The following is a 20,018-nucleotide window of genomic DNA, read 5'->3' on the forward strand; positions in this document are numbered from 1 at the left end:
GTAACCAACAACGACCCCTGTGGTCAGAGAGTAAGAGGTCGTTTTGTAAGTCACCAATTTCGAGAATAGGCGAGAATTGTCGTGAATATTATGTTGTCATCTTCAAATCGGCACGCAAGTAGTTAAATGTTATATGTAAAAGAAATTGTCACATTGGCTACATGTATATCAAACGCTGGATTTTCCACATGTTGAATATTTTTCTCAATTGTTTTGCCTTTTGGTCGTTCCCTTAAAGGGAGTGAATATGTTATCCCACTGCTATTTCGGTTTTGGTAGTTATATGTTCTTTAGTCCCCCTTTTTCAATTGATTTTGAGATATATTTTGCCTGGCTTTACATGTCGGATTTTACAAGTAATGCGTGGAACATCGCATTTCATATGATATGAGGCATTCCCATCACTGCTTTTATGTACTAATCAACCCCTTTTTTTGTTCCTTTAAGCTAAAATAGCTTTCAAGACTCACGCTAATACATTACTCTCCATGAAACCACCTGATCTTTTTCTTTCTTTCTTTTTTTTTTTTTTTTTTTTTTTTGGTACAAACAACTGTTCTTTTTTTAAACAAGCAATATCCAATCAGATCCATCCACACATGCAACAACAAGTTGTATTAAGTCCAGCGCACATGGTGCCGAACGCGCTGAGCTATCAACTCTCAACGCTTGAGGCCTAATATTTGAGTGCACTCCACCCTCCTACCAAATGGAGCCTTTGACCGAACGTGTAATTTTTTTCGTTAAGTCACAAGGTGCCAATGGAATATTCAACAAAGCGAGATTTGGGAGCTGAAAAGAGAATCTCGTGCGGCCGGTGACTCAGCCTCGTAATCATCGGTGTGCGTCGGGCAGTAGGAACGGTATAAAACTCGCGCTCGCAACAAGTGTCGCACGCATCGCCATTGCCAGCTTTGAAACCACCGGGAAACCCATATCAGACAAAGCGCCAGATATTTTCTTTTGAGCAAAACATATCTATAACCTATAGTTGCATATTTGAAAGCTCGTTACTCAAGAGGCAGGGGCATCAGACGGTTATCTATTTAACTGACTAGCGTTTTCTTTGAATGATGGAAAAGCTGACTATAAATCCAATCGTGCTTCTGGGCATGGTTTTTGCGTAAGTAGCATTTTTTTTCTCTTAATTTGTACAGAATTATGTATTAATAAGGCATGTACCATCTTTTCTGGAGACGACTTATTGCTGGTCTTCTGGGGTTACACCATTTCTTCAGCATGGCGTCAGAGGGCCTAATTTTTAAGTTATTTAACCCAAAAACAAGTGGGTAAGCCTGTAAAGCCTGTAAGCCTGTAAGCCTGTAAAGTAATTTATATCTTGAGCACTGTGAGCTAGCAAAATTATAGCTTCTCTTAAGAAATCTGAATAAAAGAATTAGGAGAGACATTCTTTTTCGGGGGAACAAGAAGAAATAATTTGGTCTTCCCTTTGGAAATATACATGTACGCACCCACAGAGTCGTGACTAAGGACAACAAACAATGAAATCAAAAACACTTTCACGTTATTTGGTAACGTATATATCGGTAACGTATCTATCATATAAACAATTTCAACGAACGGTTTCAAGACAAGTAATCTATACTCGCCCTGCTTTTTCTTTGTGTTGTAATGTAGTATACCGTAAGAAAACAACAAACAATAAAAATAAAAGTATTTATTTATTCTATTTTCATTGGTTGTCTTTCGTTTTGTGGGCCAACACTTATGTCTTAATGTTACATTGAAATAAAAGAAAACGAGACAAAAAATATCTCTTGCCTTCAACTATCTGTGAAAATTGTTCATATGATACATACGTTACCGATACATACGTGACCAAGTAATATGAAGGTGTTGTTTTCTGATTCCATTGATTGTTCTCTGTTGTCACGACTTTGTGAGTGCGTGCGACGTTGTATATGTGCGCACGCATGTTTGTACGTCGCTCATTTTTATTTGTTTCGTAAATATGATAGATTCGTGTTAATTCACCGTATAGATCTTAAGGAAAATAGAAGTATATATATTGATGCATCTTTGAAGATCTATATTACAGTTGTAAAATACAATCTGAGCTTTCGGCCCCTGGGCCTTCTTCGGGGATCTTCAAAGATGCATCAATATATATACATCTAGTAAATATGATACATACGTTACCGATACATACGTTACCATGTAGCGTGTAGGCTACATACTTTTATTTTTATTGTTTGTTGTCCGTTTTTGAGCAAACGCCTTTTTCTTAAGGTATACTACATTGCAATAAAAAAAGGAAAAGCAGGGCAAGTAAAGATTACTTGTCTTGAAACTGTTTGTTGAAATTGTTTATATGATAGATACGTTACCGATTAATAAGTTATCAAATAACGTGAAGGTTTTGTTTTCTGATTTCATTGTTTGTTCGCTGTTGTCGCGACTCTGTGCTTGCATTGTATATATGTGCACACGCTGGTTATTACGTCGCTCATTCTTCTTTGTTACGTTAATATGATACATACGTTACCGATACATACGGTAATGGTAACGTATGTATCGGTAACGTATGTATCATTTTTACGTAACAAAGAAGGATGAGCGACGTAAAAACGCGCGTGCGCACATATACAACGTCGTAGATGTACGTATAAAATGCCAGACGATGATAATCTCACTGTATTGTGTAGGGCGCAGAGAGGCAAAAATCACTTTTTTTTTTTTTTTTTTTTTTGCAAATCGTGCTTTTTTTTTGGGGGGGGGGATACCCAAAAAATGCAAGAACCTAGGGAATATACGAGAATATCACTGTAGCCTCATTGGAACTGCCATAGGGAGAGTTCAGATAAACCAATCGTAGTGCCTGGATCGACCCAACTCTCTGGGGATTGTCGATTCAATGCATTCAATGTAATCAGCTTTATTGTCTGACACCCCTCCTCGACCACAAAGGGGGTAATTAACTATCTTGTGCGTTCTTTCACTCGAGGAGCCGTTTCAGGCAATTAAGATGATGACACTGAATGCACTTGAGCGAGAACCCCCCGCAGAGATGGTTCGATCCAGCTAGTACGATGGGTTTATCTGAACGTGGTCACAGTAATTATTATATCTCACTTAGGTGCGCGGCACTAGTCAACTGCGTGGCGAATAAAGCCGATAAGTACAAACCCCGCTACTTTGGAGCGGAAGATCCTGAGACCAATAAAGTTCGGAAAGAGGCGGCAAGGATATGGATGTCTGAGAATCAAAACAGAGGTAATGCCGATAGATTTCAACGATTTCTCCTTAATTACCAAGGTTCACCTTATTTTAAACCGTTCAAGAGATTACAATCCATAAGGAAACCCACTTAAAGTTCCACGTTTCTCTCCTTTATTAGCTTTACTCGCAACGTAGATTCACCCGTGACTGTAAAAATGGGAATTTTCCACTCGAAAACGGGTTTAAACATTGTAATTTTCGAAACAGTTTTGAACAGGTTATATAAGCTTTGGGAAGCTTATGATAGTATTTTTAAATTTAAATTGAACATATTCAATCAATTCTCTTAATCTTAAATATTAGTTTAATTTCGATATCGCTTTCGTCACTCCAGGCTGCCCTGCAATCATTAAGAAGATAACTAAAGAGTGCAAGGGACGCGTTCCAACAATATCGAAGCCCTCCCTTGATAGGCAAGAATGTGAAAAGTAAAGCATTTCTCTCTCCATCTCTCTTGTACACAGTGTACTTCATTCTCTCTCTCTCTCTCTCTCTCTCTCTCTCTCTCTCTCTCTCTCTGTGTGTGTGTGTGTGTGTGTGTGTGTGTGTGTGTGTACTTAGCTTTGGGGTATTCCACCATAACGAGATTATTTGCAAATGTGCCATGAATGATAATTTAGGAAATATCTGTTCTCACAAAATTCTACTTTTTTAAAGGGTTATTTAAAAAAAGCGTAAACGATACAGAATGTGATAGTTAAATTTAATCATTTCAGAAACCTCGAACATATGTTTGACAATCGCCGGTGCCTGAAGGATACCTCAAAGATATACTTCCTTCGGGAATGTCAAGATGAAATTGAAAAGCTGCTGCAGGATGCTCACCAGATGCATGTTGAAGAACAGCGCCGTTGTCACGAAATGGCCGAATTATAAAAAGTGCCCCACAAATTACCTAATTTACAGGAAATTTATTCGTTTGCTCTTGATTTTTTTATTATTATTATGAAATTTCATTTTATCCTCTTATATTCCAATCGAACATATTCGGCTTCATGTTCCCAAACTCTGCCTTGTGAAATTTTGCTTTAAACTAATGTCATTTGTTCTGAAAAATAAATTCAAAGTAAGGACCGGCACATAAAATAATTTTTTTGAATCGGTGGTTGTTGAGTAGAGACATCGAAAATCAGTTTCACATACTTATTGCTTTCGGTTTCTATTTAGTCGCTTCCAGGTTAGAAAAAAGTTATTACGTATCTCCAGTGTATAACAGGTGACTCTGTTATCCCGTAGGACAAAGTAGTTCAGTCGACATAGTCACGATGTTAAATCTATTAAAGAATGTGTCTGTTGGTCAGATACTGTACTAGTATTCGGACACTGTTGATTTTGTCATGTAAATTCAATTTAGTTAAGATTTTGTGTTATTAATATCATATTAGGTGCTTCGAAATTATAACATTCTTTAACACATGGATATCGATTATTTCAGTACTTGTATGACCATGTAGGATCATCACTTAAATGTTTATTGGAATTTTGCTTTGGGAGATTTTATTCTTTCATATTTATGAATGCTTTTTTGATTAGTCTTAAATGATCGCTCAGTAGATCTATCCGGTCGCAGTCATCTATACAACTGCCTTGTTTTCAATATGAAAAAATCAGAATTGTCAAAGTTGTGAAATCAGAAAATATATAATCAGGATTACAGAATACTGGGATTTCTATTTTTCTTTCATATCTTTTCGCGCGGGATGTAGGTAGGAGTTGGATGAGCTCGGCCAATAATACATGGTTGGTCATTTAATTCATGGCCATCGGCATAACAAAAAAGGGAAATATTATCCAAATTCGTTTTTGCCCGCACACTCACACTGTTCGTCTGTGTACCGGAATTTTCATGTTTTTAAAAAGTATAACGATCTAGATGAACGCATTATCTTGCTTGTTTTTCACTCAGTGTATGCGTCGAATGTGCCGGGAGCAATGCTTTTATACACCAAAATCTTTGGAAAACATCCCATCTTTTTTCGTAGCGTTTTAAGTCCATTATTGATAAAAACAGATCCAACACCTGCGCCCTCCTTGTGTTTTTCAAGCGTTCGTCTGTCGCTTTCTAGAAAAGTCTCTCAGGAAATAAAACACGCAAAGATGTAATAAATATGTAGGCCTTCTGGACGTGTTTTACCCATAAGGCAAGTTCTGTAATTTATTAACTTAGTGAGAGAATACACTTATCCCTAATTTTTCCTATATTTTAATAAATGAATCTAACTATACATATGAGGGTGGGGTGGGGTGAGTTGGGTAGGGTGGGATGAAAGATTATAGCAGGCACAAATAGATTTGCAGGGGAATACAACGGTCTGTTTCACTGAAGAATTTAGGGACCATGCCCAGACCCTATCGTACTATCAGGATCGATCTAACACCGAGGGAATTCTCGCTAAATTGCATTTAGTTTAAGCGGTCTAAATGTCTGTCACGTCCACTGTATCTGCTAGCCGTAGCTAATTAATTTTTCGCGCACGCTTAAACTAAATGCAATTTAACAAGCAACCCCTCGGTCCCTTAATCCCAGATATTAGATTCTAAACTTCCAGACCTTAAATTTGGTAAATCCCAGTTTAACATCAATTCATAGTAATCCAATCGAATAAAGTAAGTATTGCTTTGAATCATTAACCACGCCCGTTTTAGTTATGGACAGAATTGCCTAAAACTTTGGTCTAATTTTTTTTTTTTTTTTTTTTTTTTTGTGGAGAAGGCTCCAGTAATGCATGTGTCACGCCCATTTTAATTTCACGAAAGCTTCTCCATTCTCCCCTCGATTCTTTTTGTAAAACAATTTTGGATCTGCCAATATTATACAACTATTCACTTTCAACACATATGCTTCATAGTAAATAGTCCATTCAACATATGAGATAAGTGGCCAGATACCCTATCTATTCCACACCCTGACACTTAGAGTTTATTGGGGGCCAACTACTATTACCAACATGCCTCTGACGATACTGGCAACCACAGTGAGAGTGTACGTCATCAGTTTCCAGCGATAGTTGAAATTCAGGGTGTTTCAACATTGTGAAATAGCTCCAAACAGAAAATGATTTTTGAGGAAACACGATTCTAAGATCTTCACAGCAAATGAATATTTTCAAGGACTGTGATTTGGGCAATTGGCATTGGCATTGGCAGGATTCGAACCTGTCTCTCTTTCCCTTTGTCCTCACCGTGTTCGCCCCATGATAACCCACTGTCACGGGGGTTTTATCACGTGTCCTTTCAAATCACAAATTCACAGGCAGGACACAAATGGTAACACGTCCAGAAAACCGCCCAAAATGGCTTCCTGCAACTCTGCCAGTACTGCAGGTTTTGTGTTAGTGCCGTACCTGCTACTGCTTTGTTTTGGCGGCGGCGCTACGTTAAAATGTACGAAGACGGGACCGTGCAGTTGTTCCAGTAGTGAAGGCGACATTGATCTTTCGCCTTTGGCTAACTCAGACGGATCACCCAGGTGAGTGCTAGCTACCTAGCTAGGAGGTTCGTGTTTAAAAAGTTCATAGCAAAGTATCCGTATGCGATATATGACTTAAAACATGGACCAGTGGTACCTTCTACAAGGGCGACAGATTGATTTTTCACAGATATTCACAGATGTGTCTCTAGATAAATAGACAGTCATTTGGCTCTGTGTAGATTTTTTCCGTTTTTCCCTATATAATCTGCCACCCTGGTAGAGTGTAGACCAGTGGTAGAGGCTGATCCCATATTGGCATAGGCCTCCAAGATTGGCCATATTTCTGAACTGACTTTCGAATTTTCTCTGTGTCCTGATGTTCGGGAGTAGCCTGCTCGTTTAAATAATTTGGATTCATCGAGCCATTCTATTGATCAATGATCGATATTAGTCCAGATAAATTGACACAAAATTTTGTTGATTTTTCTGTCATTTTACTTTTATTTAATGGTGAAAAATAATTGTCTATCTCTTCTAGACAGAAAAAGATATACATGTAAATACAAAAGGCGGGAGGTTCCTAGAAAGCCTTTAAGAAATAACGGTGTGTACATTTTAGAATTTTTTTTATTTTAGTGAAACAAACTCACAATTACTGTTTGAAGGAGTTGAGGGTGCTGGGGTGGACGGGTGTTATGGAGTATGCATTTCCCCACCATCACGACTTATCTATAACGACAATATCTATAACACGTAGACCATCACACGTTTATAACGTGCTGGTATCTCCCAACATTGTATACTGATACTAGCAACAACTGATAACGCTGTGTTATGAATGTATATCAGATCAAATATCTAATCATATAACGTCAGACCTTCGTGTTTCAGATTCAAGGACGTTGCGCCAACGGCCCCTGCTGATTACGCCGTCTATTCCTGGAACCCATGTACGGATTTCACAGAGCCGGTTCAATCTTCCAATGCTGTTTGCAACAACATCGCGGTAAGCTTGCTTCTATGTATCGTGGCTTTACTTCATTTCAATTTATATTGATTGTAAACATGAAAATGTACCTGAATGGAAGAAAATTGAAGATACTATGTAGTCGCTTTATTTATTAATTTTTTTTTTTTACATTTTTCATAATCATTTATTATTATTATTTCTCGGCAATGCCTCATATATTTTATATACAATAACATTTTTATCAATCATTCAATCTAGACACGGATACTAGTGTATTTTACTGCTGACGATAAAAATTGACATTTTGAACTCAGAAAAAAAATATTTATAGATTGTTACTTCCTTAGTTGTTTTGAGAAAGGATTTGCCTTTTAATTAAAATTCCTAATTAGGAAGTTTTTTTTTTTAATTTTGAAGAATTTATTATTTTAGTTTAATTTGCTGTACGAAGTTGTAACGCATATTGTATCCCTTTATGTAGACAATGTGCGCACACGATAAGATAAGATATGATAAAACACCGGTGTTGTCTTTACAAGCGTGTCCTTACATGTATATCCTCATTGTTATTTTTATTTTAGTTTATAAACTGTTGTTCTTGAGAAATGTGATGTATGGTGAAAAAACGTGTAAGGGTCGGGGTATGGGTCTACCCATATCACAATAAAAATGATATTCTATGCAACAGCGCACTGCACAGTCAGAATTAATAATAATAATAATAATAATAATAATAATAATAATAATAATCTCACCATTTAATCCTAAATATTAAAGTATTCACCTAACCGTTTCCTCCCTAGGTATGTCAAATCTATGGGTCAGGCACATCGTACACTTATGGCTACTCTCTTGGAAAGCAGGAATCTGCAACCTTCACCAATGACGACGCTGGACAGGTGGTTTTAACTTACACTGACACAGGTTCAAACAGGTAAAGTTACTGTTTTCTACCACAATAGATGCGCCACTGGTCGGAGAAATGCTCGTGAAGCACGTGTGGATGTCTCATGCAGCTTGTTGATGAGTGGTGTGTATAGCTTATTCTACAAATGATGTTGAGCACACAAGGCTTAGATGTGGTTGTTTAATTTAATTTTTAATTATTCACGCGTAGTGAGTGTACTGTATATGTGTTAATCTACTCTACGCAAGGAGGAGGTGTGTCAGTTTGTATCTGATTGCATTCAGCGATCAGAGTGCCCGTGGAGTTGGTGTGCATATAAGCTAGGTCGACATAAATCATTCTGAACGGTCCCTTAGCTTTTGGTAAGGCTTACAGATGCCAAAAACAACTTAAGACTTAAAAACGTAAATAAAACCTGAGTAGAATTGCTTGTATAACTGAACAGCCTATTTGTTTCAGATTGCCTTCAATTCAATTTGTTTGTAAAATTATATTTATTTTTTCGATAGGAATGCCAAATTCACGCTGATATGTGACAGAAACGTCGATTCAAAGCTTGACGTCATAGGCGAAGATCAAAATAATATAAATGTCCACGTGAGTTGATGTGGGGCCTAAATTATTATATTATTTCCATTTAATTCCGACTTAAAAAATACTTTAAAAAGACATAACTACGTTACTGAATCAAAGTGCTTTTATTTTGTATATCTTATCATAGATTATTGTCATTCAAAATATTCCCTGAACATGATTTAATCTGTATTCGACGTGGGCACTTGTGGGCCTTGCGTCATAAGCTGTGTGTTGCGTGAAGTGAGCAATATAGTACATGTACATGTATACGGCTAAGTGAACTACTACATAATTATATTGTAGAAAGTTTGATTTTAAAAAAAGAAATAAAGAAGCAATTAGTAATAAGACAATTAAACATAAAGAGACAAAAGACGTTTTATAACTGAAACGGAAAAGGGAAAGAGAAACGTTTTAGCGTGACCATTTTTTTTATCACTGCAGACATTCAAACTTACCACCAAATACGCATGCGTAGGCAAAAGTGGACTGAGCGGGGGAACCATTCTGATTATAATGTGAGAGCTTACTATTTATAATAATAAATATTATTATTATTATTATTATTATTATTATTATTATGTGAATATATTTATGAATTGAAATGGTATCCTTATTACGAGTTTCCAATTCCAACCATACCCCAGTCGTCATTTGTTGGAAGAGAATGTATTATTGGCAGCGGGTAAAACAGTTCTAGAAGTTCTTTGGATCGAAATTTTGGTATTTCGCAAAATTTGTGTCTTCACGTTGATTTGGCGATATGGCGTTAAGAGCTAGTTGGAAACTTGAACAACCGTATATACACATTTATAGAAAGCTGCTTATGAAGCACAAACTTTGCTCTTTTTTTCTTTAATTGCAGACGCAATGGTGAATGGCGTAAGGAAATAAAGAATAAGAAAATCCGTCGCAAACACTTTTAAGTAAAAAGTACTTTCTCTATAAATTTGAAGCCTTTTTTGTTGTACTTTCAGATTTATCGTGGTGGCATTTCTGTATTTTTTCCTTGGCATGTTTGTAATGGTGGCGTACTACAAGGCACGTGGTACTGACATGATCCCCAATAAAAACTTTTGGACGGGATTTCCATTTCTTGTGAAGGTAATGTAGATGTAATAGTAATGTGAGCATCAAACCACACCGTGAACAATTCAATTGAAATTCCCCTTGAGAAGTTTAGTATCATAAGACCCTGTGGGTATGCGATTTTCTTTATCTTTTCCTTGTTAAGTTATGATTGGTATTTCATAGACATTTTATTGGAAACAGTAAGACCCACATTTGCTCATTGAAACAAGCTTCCTAAGAAATATTTTAACGCATTTCTTTTGTAAAAAAATAGTTTTCAAACGTGTAAATATTATATTTACCTTTCCCCCATGACCTCATCCCTGTATTTATCGGTCTATTTATCAAACTATCTATTTTAGTGTTTATTTATTTGTTGATTATTTATTTATCATTTATTAAGTCATCCATCTATTGTTTTCAATAATTTACTTGTTATATTCATTCTATGTTATATCGCCAACATACACCAATTATTAAAAGCAATATTGTCGATAACTGCATTATCTTTGACAACATACTTGTAATTTTTGTTTTGCAGGACGGGTGCTTCTTCTTGTTCCGCGGGTGCAAATCCGGTCAGGGCTCATACCAAAAAGTATAACGTCAACTGCAAAAACTAAGAGCCATTACACGTGTGCCCAGATCTATTTTTGAATTTGAAATTTAGGTTTAACTTATTTGCTTCCGGTACATTCGCTATGGTTATTCGCTGTAATTATCTTGAGGCAGACAGTGCAAGTCCAAAAAAAGATTTAAGAGGAGATGTCATCTGGATGTCTGAAAATCTTTATAAACTGTCCATATGATTGGACGAGAAGACTGTTACTTAGCAACAAAGTAATGTTACCTAGCAACAATGGCCCTGAGTAACAATGGTGCCTAGCAAAGGTTACCAGTAGAGATGGGTCGACGTCATGTATTGATTGATCAACTGCCTGAATAGCACTGTCATGTTTGTACCTTCAAAACAATGATTTTATTCATAATTCGCATGCATATAATTTGACAAAAAAATGATCGCTTTTCAATACAAAAGCAGTATATTTTACGTGCAAAATTCTCCTTGAAACATATTTTGTCGCCCTTTCGTTGGTTTTACGTTAAGTGAACAATTTCAGCTTTGTTATATATATATATATATATATGTATATATATAAATATCGAACTAAACGCTCTCCATTAGCAGTGTGTGTTAAGGTGTATGCAATTAGAATGACGTTTTTCTTGCTTAATGCTTAAATAATCCTTACCAGTGGCAAAATTACCACATTTAGATAAGCTACATATGCTTTTATACAACTGATGACAGATAAGAAGAAATAAACTGCATGTACGGTATGAACGATGATAACTATGAAATAATGTTTGGCTGCTTAAGCCAAAAACGTCCCTATCTTAAGGGAAACCATCTTAAACGCCCCCTACGGGTCATGAAAATAAAGACAGCAAAAATAACTATGGCATCCAAATACATAACGTTATACATAAGTTGCTTAAAACAAGTCTCTGAATTTTGTGAGGCACGTGCTTGTAAGTCACGGTCACTTTGGCTCGCAAGTTTAACAACTGTACCTAGTTTTACTGGTTTGGAGTCACGTGGTTTCATATCCGGCCAGTAGCGATCCCACGTGGTTTTCAACTCGTATATCTCCATGGTTACAATATCCACGTCAGACCCAGAGACGTAGACATCAACACCATCGCTCGTCTCGTTTGGAAAAATCCTACTTGTTATAACTTGGCGCCCGTTGTTGGCAAAGAGTTCCACGGAGGACCAGTCCACGAAGATCCAAAGTTTTACGACGCCATTCTGTAAAACAACTGGCGCGAGATCAACACGACTCATTTTCGGGTGCATGAAGCCAGACGACGTGCGGTCGATGTAAACAGATCTAGAGCTCTTCGTGTGCCTGTATCCGATTCTTGTTTCTTCTTTGGCGCCTTTCATGACAATTATGCCGACGTCTTTTGTTCCAGCTTTGGGTCTTATTTCCGCCTTGATTTCCAGCAGCCGCCCCCGTAACGGCTGCTCGCTGAGCTTCTTTTGTACCTGACAATAGCAAACTTATTAAAACACATCAACATATTGAAGTCCTATGTATATTCGTAACGTGGGGTATAATAATAATGATGGATAGTTTGAGTCATTGAATACATGGATAATACACGCTCAGCTGTCACCTTGATTGGATAGTAAACGGTTGTCGTAAAATCGCTAAATGATATTAAAACCCGGTGCATAAACTTGAAAACCACCTAGGACAACCTTAGACTGCCACATTAATCCAATACAATGCAAAAATAAACTATAACAAGTGGTTAAAGCCTTCAAACCGAATGTCGTAAAGTCCCCATATACCTCCATAGAGACAATAAAATAGAGTAAGCTTGTGAAACAAGAATCCACCAACTTAAACATAATAATCGAAATAAAATACTGCCGGGCAGCGGAGCGGTCTAAAACTTGGCACGCTTACCGCAAATACTGCAGGCTATATCATCCCGTCGCTCGTTTGTAAATTCCGTGCATGGCATACGCACAATCAAACCGTAAATCAAAATTCCACCTCTGATGTTTATTTCGGTCCACTCTAACCTCCAATTAAGAAAAAGAAGCCATGCCATTGGACAATACGACCTCTGCGGTTACGTCATTTCCTGAATTGGATTGTGGAGAGGACCGAAATAAACATCAGAGGTGGAATTTTGATTTACGGTTTGATTGTGCGTACATGTATGCCATGCACGGAATTTACAAACGAGCGACGGGATGATGTAGCCTGCAGTATTTGCGGTAAGCGTGCCAAGTTTTAGGCCGCTCCGATGCCCGACAGTATTTTATTTCGATTATTATGTTTAAGTTGGTGGATTCTTGTTTCACAATGCAATACTGACGATACATGATAGTTTCCTAATTGTATTTTTTACCGGTCTGACTGTCTGTCCAGCTGTGTATCTGTGGGAAGCATAAATTGTATCTGCCTTTTCATCTGTATATCTGTGTTTTTTTGTTTTTGTTTTAAATTATTTTCGCCCTTAAGTCAGGGCACTTGTTTATCCACTCTCTCATCCATACAACCACTCCCCTATCCAACATTCCATCCATTCCATCCAACCATTTTAAGGATTTATGTAATAAAATAAGGACATGAAAAGAAAATATGATGTGATAAGCTATTTCGATATGCAACATAGTGATATATCTTGGCTGGTTTTAAAATAAGATGGGCACGTTCCTGTCACCCCCACACATATCCGCAACCTTAAACAACTTACACTGGCAATATCCGTGTTGGTGACTTCCAACGTTTTCTTCACACGCAGCATCTCCATCTCTTTAATGGGCCTCTGAACCAGCAACACCTCGTTGTTTTCTCTCTCGAGGAAGAGCTCCCTGATCATGCTCTGAGCTCCAATGAAGGGTGTGGTGGGTATGGACGAACAGGTCTCCCAGACACTAAAGATAGGAGTAAGACCTCGTTCACATTCAAATATTATACCAGCTGGATCGATCCAACCCTGCGGGGATTCTCGTTTAATTGCATTTAGTGTAATCAGTTTAAATATCTGACGCGCCTCCTTGAATAGCTAGGGGATAATTAATTGTTGTGTGCGCTAGGCTGAATTACCCCCTAGCAGCTCGAAGAGGCGTGTCAGAAGTTTAAGCCGATCACAGTGATAACACTTACCCTCTACCAGGGTGACAGATTGATTTCCCACAGATATGCACAGATATGTCTCTAGATAAATAGACGGCCATGTTGGTCTGTTGTCAACAACAGGTAGAGGGTAGATAACACTTATGGAGAATCTCCAAAAAGAGTTGGATTACAAGTACAGGTACATTGGTTGGGTCACGCACAAGGATAAAAGATTATGCAAAACATATGACGGTTACAATTTAACTATAACAACAAAATAATATGCAGTGTTTTGTCTCGTTTTTTTTATTTTTTAAAAATTATTTATTCATTTATTTATTTTGGGGGGGGGGTATTTAAAACGTATAGGGAGCGGCTTTCATACCGATAAGCGTCCGCTATGCACTCTCTAGAATTCGCCCATGATATACTGAACCTACCACATCCAGGCAATGTATAGCCGCCTATTGTCTATGTGATTGTTCCAGGTATTGCCGGCTGTAAAGTCTTGACCGTAGTCCATCAACTTTGCTTTAGGCTTGTCGGACTTGTAGCTAGTTCCATCAAATTCACCTATAAATATTATTTGTTTCAATCAAGCAGTGTTATGCAATATGAATTGCAGCCCAAATGCAATACATCACAAAACAATTCACATTTTTGCCCTTAAAATTAATTTTGATTGATTGTAATTATTATTTATGTTTTCTGTGCTATTAATTAACTTATCTGTATGGGAATCTGCCCTTATAAACCTCCATAAGACGAAAACAATATCCGTCAATTAACAGTTCTCATGAACATAAAAAACACTCCATATAAGCTGGCAGTAAATACTAGTATTAAGGTAAATTAAAAAGTTGACGTTAAGGGTGTAATAAGCATTAAGCACACACACGAACTTCAACACATACACACATATAACTGTTCAAAATTATTTTAAAAAAATTTAATATGAACTGATTTTCAAAATAAGATCTTATAATTATTAAAAATTAGTTAAATTTAAAATGCATAAAAGATTAAAGGGTTATATTCTTAGCGTCTACGCTCATTTGATGTGATTTGGATCAATTTCGCTCACCGTTCTTGACTTTCCTGAATCTCGGGAAACTGCTGTCTGCTACTTTCTAAATATTTTACCCTTTTTACAAGTTCACATACCTACAAAATACAGCACAGATCTTCTTGGCACGGATCCAATCCCTGTCACCACTGGCACCACCCACTTTTTAGTATTCTCTCCTTCGATTGGTAGCTGAAACAAGTCAGGACACTCCCACTCCTTATTTGGAATTGTCCCATCTGGTCCCATCTCACTCAAGTGCGTCCAGTTTTTTAGATTTGGCGATGAGTAGAAATGAAAGCGAATTCTTCCTTGCGCTTGGGCTACGGCCATGATCCACCGTTTTGTCGGTTCGTACCAAAATACTTTCGGATCTCGGAAATGGGTGTGGCCGTTGCTAAGCACCGGGTTATTGACATACTTGGTCCATGTCATACCTCCATCTAAACTATAGGATAATCGTTCGTCCGCCGCATGTGTGTACCTAAGATCCGAAAGTATGCATTATGATATCCCTCTGATATAAAGGGCCTCTAAAATACATGTAGTAAAATGTACAAAATTTAAGTACAATGTATTTTGCAGCAGACAACTAGCGCACCCTGTGGTCAGAGAGTAGCATTAAGGGACACAGTACGCCAGAGATCTTGGGGCGGTAAATTTTCCTGGAATATTCATCACTTGCATAGTAAAAAAGAGGTTGTTAACTTTTCTTTATAAATAACTTCTGTATATAAAGGTTTTAAGTGCATTGAATGTATTCAAATGGTTTTACGTACCACTTTTGCCATCTTTGAATTCTGAGCTACATGTACCTGTATACGTAATAATTCTTTTATGCACATCTAAATTGACCATTTATATGCCAGGTTTAAAAGGTGAAATGATACCAAACTATTGTTGTTTATCGTTTTGTTAATTTACTTTGTGTTTGGATCTGGAACCGCAACAGTCAAATTTTTAATTTCAAAATGATAACCTTAAACTAGAGTCTGGTTTTTCTAATTAACAAGTCAAGGAACGTACCAAATAGAAGCTGGTACAGAAATTGCTCATTTGCAAAAAAAAAAAAAAAAAAAAAAAAAGAAAAAAAAAAAAATTGAAAAAAAAAAATTGAAAAAATAAAAATAAAAAAGAAGATAATGAAAATCTGAAGAAAAGAGATCGCGATATTCATGTAATATTTACTTTTCATTTGACCTACCAATTGTCTCCAGCAAAAACAGCCACCAGGGGGACAGCACCATTGCAAGAAAAGCCAGTGGTATTGTGCACATCCACCACCGTACTTCCGCTGTATGCAACCACGCCTACGGTCTCGGGAATGGCCAGCGGCCAGTGATCCCAGTGAATTAAATCATCGCTGACCGCATGACCCCAGCTGGTGTACCTGTTGGGTTTTACCCCTGTAATTAAAGTATATATATATATATATATATATATATATATATATATATATATATATATATATATGCACATTTATACTGTATTTAACCTTTGCTTAGAATTCTACATAGGAGCCTAGTAAATGACTTGTTGGGCCGCTTTATTGGGGAGGTGCATTTTAGAATTTTAAATGCGCAGTTACCGGTTAAACTGATACAATATACGTGTACTGTATGTGTCACGTCTAAATGCACATCAATCTGATTATATTGTCATAACTCATAACGATCTGATCAAGTTGAAGACAACAGCAACGTTATCGAAGGATTATATTATTTATATCATACCGGATTAAACTGAAGATAAATCATATATTATCACATGCAAATGTCACAAACCGGATAACTGGTAAAATGTGAACACTTACCAACCGGATCATATTGATAAAACAAATGCCATTTCCCGCCATACGCTACCAGGCCACACGGATCGTTCATCATATTCACTTCGGCTGTAAAGTGGTACTGAGGACGCCACTGCTCATGATAGAGCTTGGTCTTGACTTTACTTCCTAAATTATAAATAAAATTGCTTATTTTATTTCAGCGGTATTGATGATCGAGTCCGAAATTTTCTGCAGGGCCTGTCACGAATTGGTGAAATAGAAGATAATAGATATTGAACGTTTGGATATATAAAGTGTCGCCTAAGATATAAGAGTGTCGCCTAAAGGTACGACATTTTTTGTATAATATATTATAAAGCCACACACAGTAAAAATCTTTTTAATATTATAGAATTTTTAACTTTGGCTTTGGCCAATATGTTGTTTTGCAGGCCTCAGAAAAATCATATCGCCCGAGGTGCACTTAAAAGTCCAGATTACATATCTTGTATTATAAAGCTTATACGGGTATCTAATATAACATCAACATATAACATTCAATACAGATTTTTCATGGATCCTTTTCCATCCCCCCCCCCCCAAGTAAGATCAAAAGGACTGAAGAACTAGCAAATATCGGGAGGACCAAAAACAATACTAATTTTTAAAATTTGATTACTTTAACAGTTCACACGCATTTGAAATAATTTCATAATTTTTTGAAACATTGGTCAACCATTAAATGTTAAACGGTTTTGATATGATCATTAAAACAAAGACACATGCTGCAGTGTCACAACCTGTCAGGAGTCACATAGGCCTACATGGTATTTTTGACTTGCGTTTTTTTTTTAAATATTTGTGAAATTTTCAGTATTTATTAAAGACATCATTTTCCTATAATATCCCAAATTATCTCAAAAAATGTTGAAGTTTTTGAACTTTTAAATAAGTAACTTTTTTGAACTACCCGATATTCTGTATCAACGTGCAGGACCTACCTTCTGGATAAACATCTTTGAAAAGAACAAAAACCAAAACAAGCAGACGTCTGCGGTAATCCATTTTAATGTTGTGATGGTAACACAGTCACGTAATGTTGCCCTGAGTCTGCAAAATAAGAAATTGAGTAAATTTTCTTCAATCAACAATTAATATTGAAATTGTGTACTTCCAATATTTCACCGTCTGTCTAGAGTATCTTCATCAGAAAATGAGTCTCTTTCTCTCACTCTTTCAATATTCGTTGTTGATGGAAGAAGGAATACTGTACTTTATTCTTATAACATAACCTAGCCGATGAAAGTATCCTCTAAAAAACGAACAATATTTGACGGTACATACCTAGAGATATTATGTGACCATAGTAATATACTCCGCAATCCGCTTTAGAGGTGTGTGTGAGAGAGAAAGAGAGAGAGAGAGAGAGAGAGAGAGGATGATGAGCGTCCATCAAGACATATGCAGATTGCCAAAATAATCGACATGAAAACCGCAGTTATCAAATATTTCTAAACATATGGTCTCACATAAGGAGCACCAGTCTCAAAGCATACGCTTCCACTACATACCTACCCTCTACATGTACCACGGCCGCAGTTATTATTATGTTGACATTTTCGCTACTGCACAGTATAGAAAATAACCGTGAATTTAACCAGAGACATATCTATGAATATCTAGTGAAAAGTTAATCTGTGGCCCTGGTAGAGGGTTTTACATACCTTTAATTAGCAGATTAATTGGATCCCCCTGTACCTACTGTACCCCGGCTGCTCAATCCTGATTTTACCAGGCAAGGCAATGATAGTGCACCAAATACAGGAATGGCGACCCCCGTAATCTCACTTCCCGTGCGTGTGACGGGAAAACCTTACGGCGACACCCTGAGAAACAAAATTAATACATATTGCCTCGCCCGAAGCAGTTGTAAACTCCCATATTAACGCTTAACATAGGGAATATTTTACATTCGTCTTAGTTAAAATGAAGCACTTTGAGACTTGGCGATTTGCTGACAATCGCCTGCTCGTTTTAACCCTTTTAACAGATTTATATCCCAAAAATGGTAGATAAATAGGGATTTACTATCAATACCCGGTAACGTACTCCGGTATGCTCCGGTACTTAATTACTAGACAAAAGTTTACAGGTAACAGTTAAGATCTAAAAATACAAGCGGTCCGCAAGCCTCTGTTACATATGCTTTCTATAAAAAAACGCATTTGTGTTGTGTGAACCACATTATTCAATCAAGTAATGCAAAAAGATTAATGTGATGTCAATATATATTATATTTTCGTCACTCTAAGCAGCGCGCATTTATACTTATAGTCTGAATATGACGACTGCAACGATCCACACAGCTGACATTCCGTCAGCTAATTATTTCCGGTTTGAATTAAGAAACTGCATGGGGAGATCCGTGTAACAGAGACCCACACACACACCCCCTTTAGATTGAAAGGGGCCGTAGCAATAGTCCGAAGGTTCATTGGTCCGAATGTTCACTACAGAACCTTCGGACCAACGAACCCTTGATTAAAAAACCGATAAAAATGTTACCGTTTTTCGGACCAATGAACCTTCGGACTATCGAGACGCCCCCGATTCGAACAGGTTAGGATTAGTGTGACGGACGCGGATCAAAATCTAGGACGCGGCTTACCTTAACTTGTGTCTCAGGAGACTTTCACTCGTACAGAACACTGGGCTAAAGGACGAGACGGTGACTGGCCGATATTTGTACAGTACAGGGGCGGATTTAGGCCGTCTTCTGGGTCTTCCGGAAGACGGTCAGATTTCCAAGTTTACATTGACGGGTATCCAATTTTTCATGTTGGACGACGGTCAAAATTGGAGAATGAATCAACAAAGATAATTTGGAAGGCTGTCAGTAAATAGGTCTGGATCCGCCCCTGCAGTACGTCCCATACCCCGAAGCTACACCTTGGGGGACACTTTGTGACACGAGGGGGGGGGGGGTAAGATTTAGGGCGCATTTAGATTCACATATCGTAAAAGCTGGGTCGGTCCAACTCTGCTGGGGATTCTCGCTGTAGTTCAACAGTAGAATTAAGCTGAACCAGTTCACGATAGTTAATAACCCCCCTAGCTACTCGAGAAGGCGTGTCTTCGCTCTATATCCAAGTACTTTTGCCCAAGGGCAGACGTATGAAAACCAGTCTCTCTTTTTTAAAGGATGAAATACAGGGGCGGATTGAGGCTGTCTTCTGGGTCTTCCGGAAGACGGTCAAATTTCTAAGTTTGCATTGATGAGTAACTAATTTTTTCTGTCGGAAGACGGTCAAAAAATGGAGGATGGATAAACATAGATAATATGGAAGACTGTCAGAAAATA

At 37.4% G+C, this 20,018-nt stretch overlaps 3 protein-coding genes across 6 annotated transcripts; 2 read left to right on the plus strand and 1 right to left on the minus strand.

Moving 5' to 3' along the window:
- The first annotated feature begins 661 nt into the window (after positions 1 to 661).
- On the plus strand, positions 662 to 4,869 carry LOC106163659 (uncharacterized). The gene is made up of 4 exons (XM_013541321.2): positions 662 to 1,123; positions 3,098 to 3,234; positions 3,575 to 3,668; positions 3,957 to 4,869. Exons 1-4 carry the CDS (start codon positions 1,071 to 1,073, stop codon positions 4,114 to 4,116), a joined length of 444 nt encoding a protein of 147 aa, XP_013396775.2. The 5' UTR covers positions 662 to 1,070; the 3' UTR covers positions 4,117 to 4,869.
- Positions 4,870 to 6,398: 1,529 nt separating this feature from the next.
- On the plus strand, positions 6,399 to 11,517 carry LOC106163645 (uncharacterized). The gene is made up of 7 exons (XM_013541305.2): positions 6,399 to 6,709; positions 7,544 to 7,658; positions 8,426 to 8,556; positions 9,039 to 9,126; positions 9,550 to 9,623; positions 10,083 to 10,209; positions 10,718 to 11,517. The coding sequence occupies exons 1-7, from the start codon at positions 6,435 to 6,437 to the stop codon at positions 10,778 to 10,780; spliced, it is 873 nt and encodes a 290-aa protein (XP_013396759.2). The 5' UTR covers positions 6,399 to 6,434; the 3' UTR covers positions 10,781 to 11,517.
- On the minus strand, positions 11,326 to 19,521 carry LOC106159959 (uncharacterized). 4 transcript variants are annotated; one of them, XM_013536445.2, is made up of 9 exons: positions 19,326 to 19,521; positions 18,382 to 18,543; positions 17,659 to 17,767; positions 16,700 to 16,843; positions 16,091 to 16,292; positions 14,985 to 15,370; positions 14,261 to 14,393; positions 13,456 to 13,636; positions 11,326 to 12,229 (listed from the first exon to the last, which is right to left on the minus strand). In XM_013536445.2, the coding sequence occupies exons 3-9, from the start codon at positions 17,720 to 17,722 to the stop codon at positions 11,570 to 11,572; spliced, it is 1,770 nt and encodes a 589-aa protein (XP_013391899.2). In that variant the 5' UTR covers positions 17,723 to 17,767; positions 18,382 to 18,543; positions 19,326 to 19,521; the 3' UTR covers positions 11,326 to 11,569. The 4 variants fall into 4 exon arrangements, with proteins under 4 accessions (XP_013391899.2, XP_086869914.1, XP_013391906.2 ...); XM_087013788.1 differs by lacking the exon at positions 17,659 to 17,767; XM_013536452.2 differs by lacking the exons at positions 18,382 to 18,543; positions 19,326 to 19,521 and adding an exon at positions 18,002 to 18,290.
- Positions 19,522 to 20,018: the final 497 nt, after the last annotated feature.

The sequence above is a fragment of the Lingula anatina genome, chromosome 5 (genome assembly GCF_051362555.1).
Source record: "Lingula anatina isolate TDL-2025a chromosome 5, LinAna3.0, whole genome shotgun sequence".
Taxonomy (NCBI): domain Eukaryota; kingdom Metazoa; phylum Brachiopoda; class Lingulata; order Lingulida; family Lingulidae; genus Lingula; species Lingula anatina.

What these genes read in the sequence shown, in the direction of transcription:
- LOC106163645 (XM_013541305.2), top strand. Translation starts at nt 6,435, where the DNA reads ATGATAACCCACTGTCACGGGGGTTTTATCACGTGTCCTTTCAAATCA. An exon ending in ACTGACACAGGTTCAAACAG is followed by an intron (nt 8,557 to 9,038) that starts GTAAAGTTACTG and finishes TTTTTTCGATAG; the next exon opens with GAATGCCAAATTCACGCTGA. An exon ending in GGAACCATTCTGATTATAAT is followed by an intron (nt 9,624 to 10,082) that starts GTGAGAGCTTAC and finishes TTGTACTTTCAG; the next exon opens with ATTTATCGTGGTGGCATTTC.
- LOC106163659 (XM_013541321.2), top strand. Translation starts at nt 1,071, where the DNA reads ATGATGGAAAAGCTGACTATAAATCCAATCGTGCTTCTGGGCATGGTT. An exon ending in CTTCTGGGCATGGTTTTTGC is followed by an intron (nt 1,124 to 3,097) that starts GTAAGTAGCATT and finishes TATCTCACTTAG; the next exon opens with GTGCGCGGCACTAGTCAACT. An exon ending in GTCTGAGAATCAAAACAGAG is followed by an intron (nt 3,235 to 3,574) that starts GTAATGCCGATA and finishes TCGTCACTCCAG; the next exon opens with GCTGCCCTGCAATCATTAAG.
- LOC106159959 (XM_013536445.2), bottom strand. Translation starts at nt 17,722, where the DNA reads ATGGATTACCGCAGACGTCTGCTTGTTTTGGTTTTTGTTCTTTTCAAA. An exon ending in CAAAGATGTTTATCCAGAAG is followed by an intron (nt 16,844 to 17,658) that starts GTAGGTCCTGCA and finishes TTTATAATTTAG; the next exon opens with GAAGTAAAGTCAAGACCAAG. An exon ending in CCAACACGGATATTGCCAGT is followed by an intron (nt 12,230 to 13,455) that starts GTAAGTTGTTTA and finishes TGCTATTGTCAG; the next exon opens with GTACAAAAGAAGCTCAGCGA.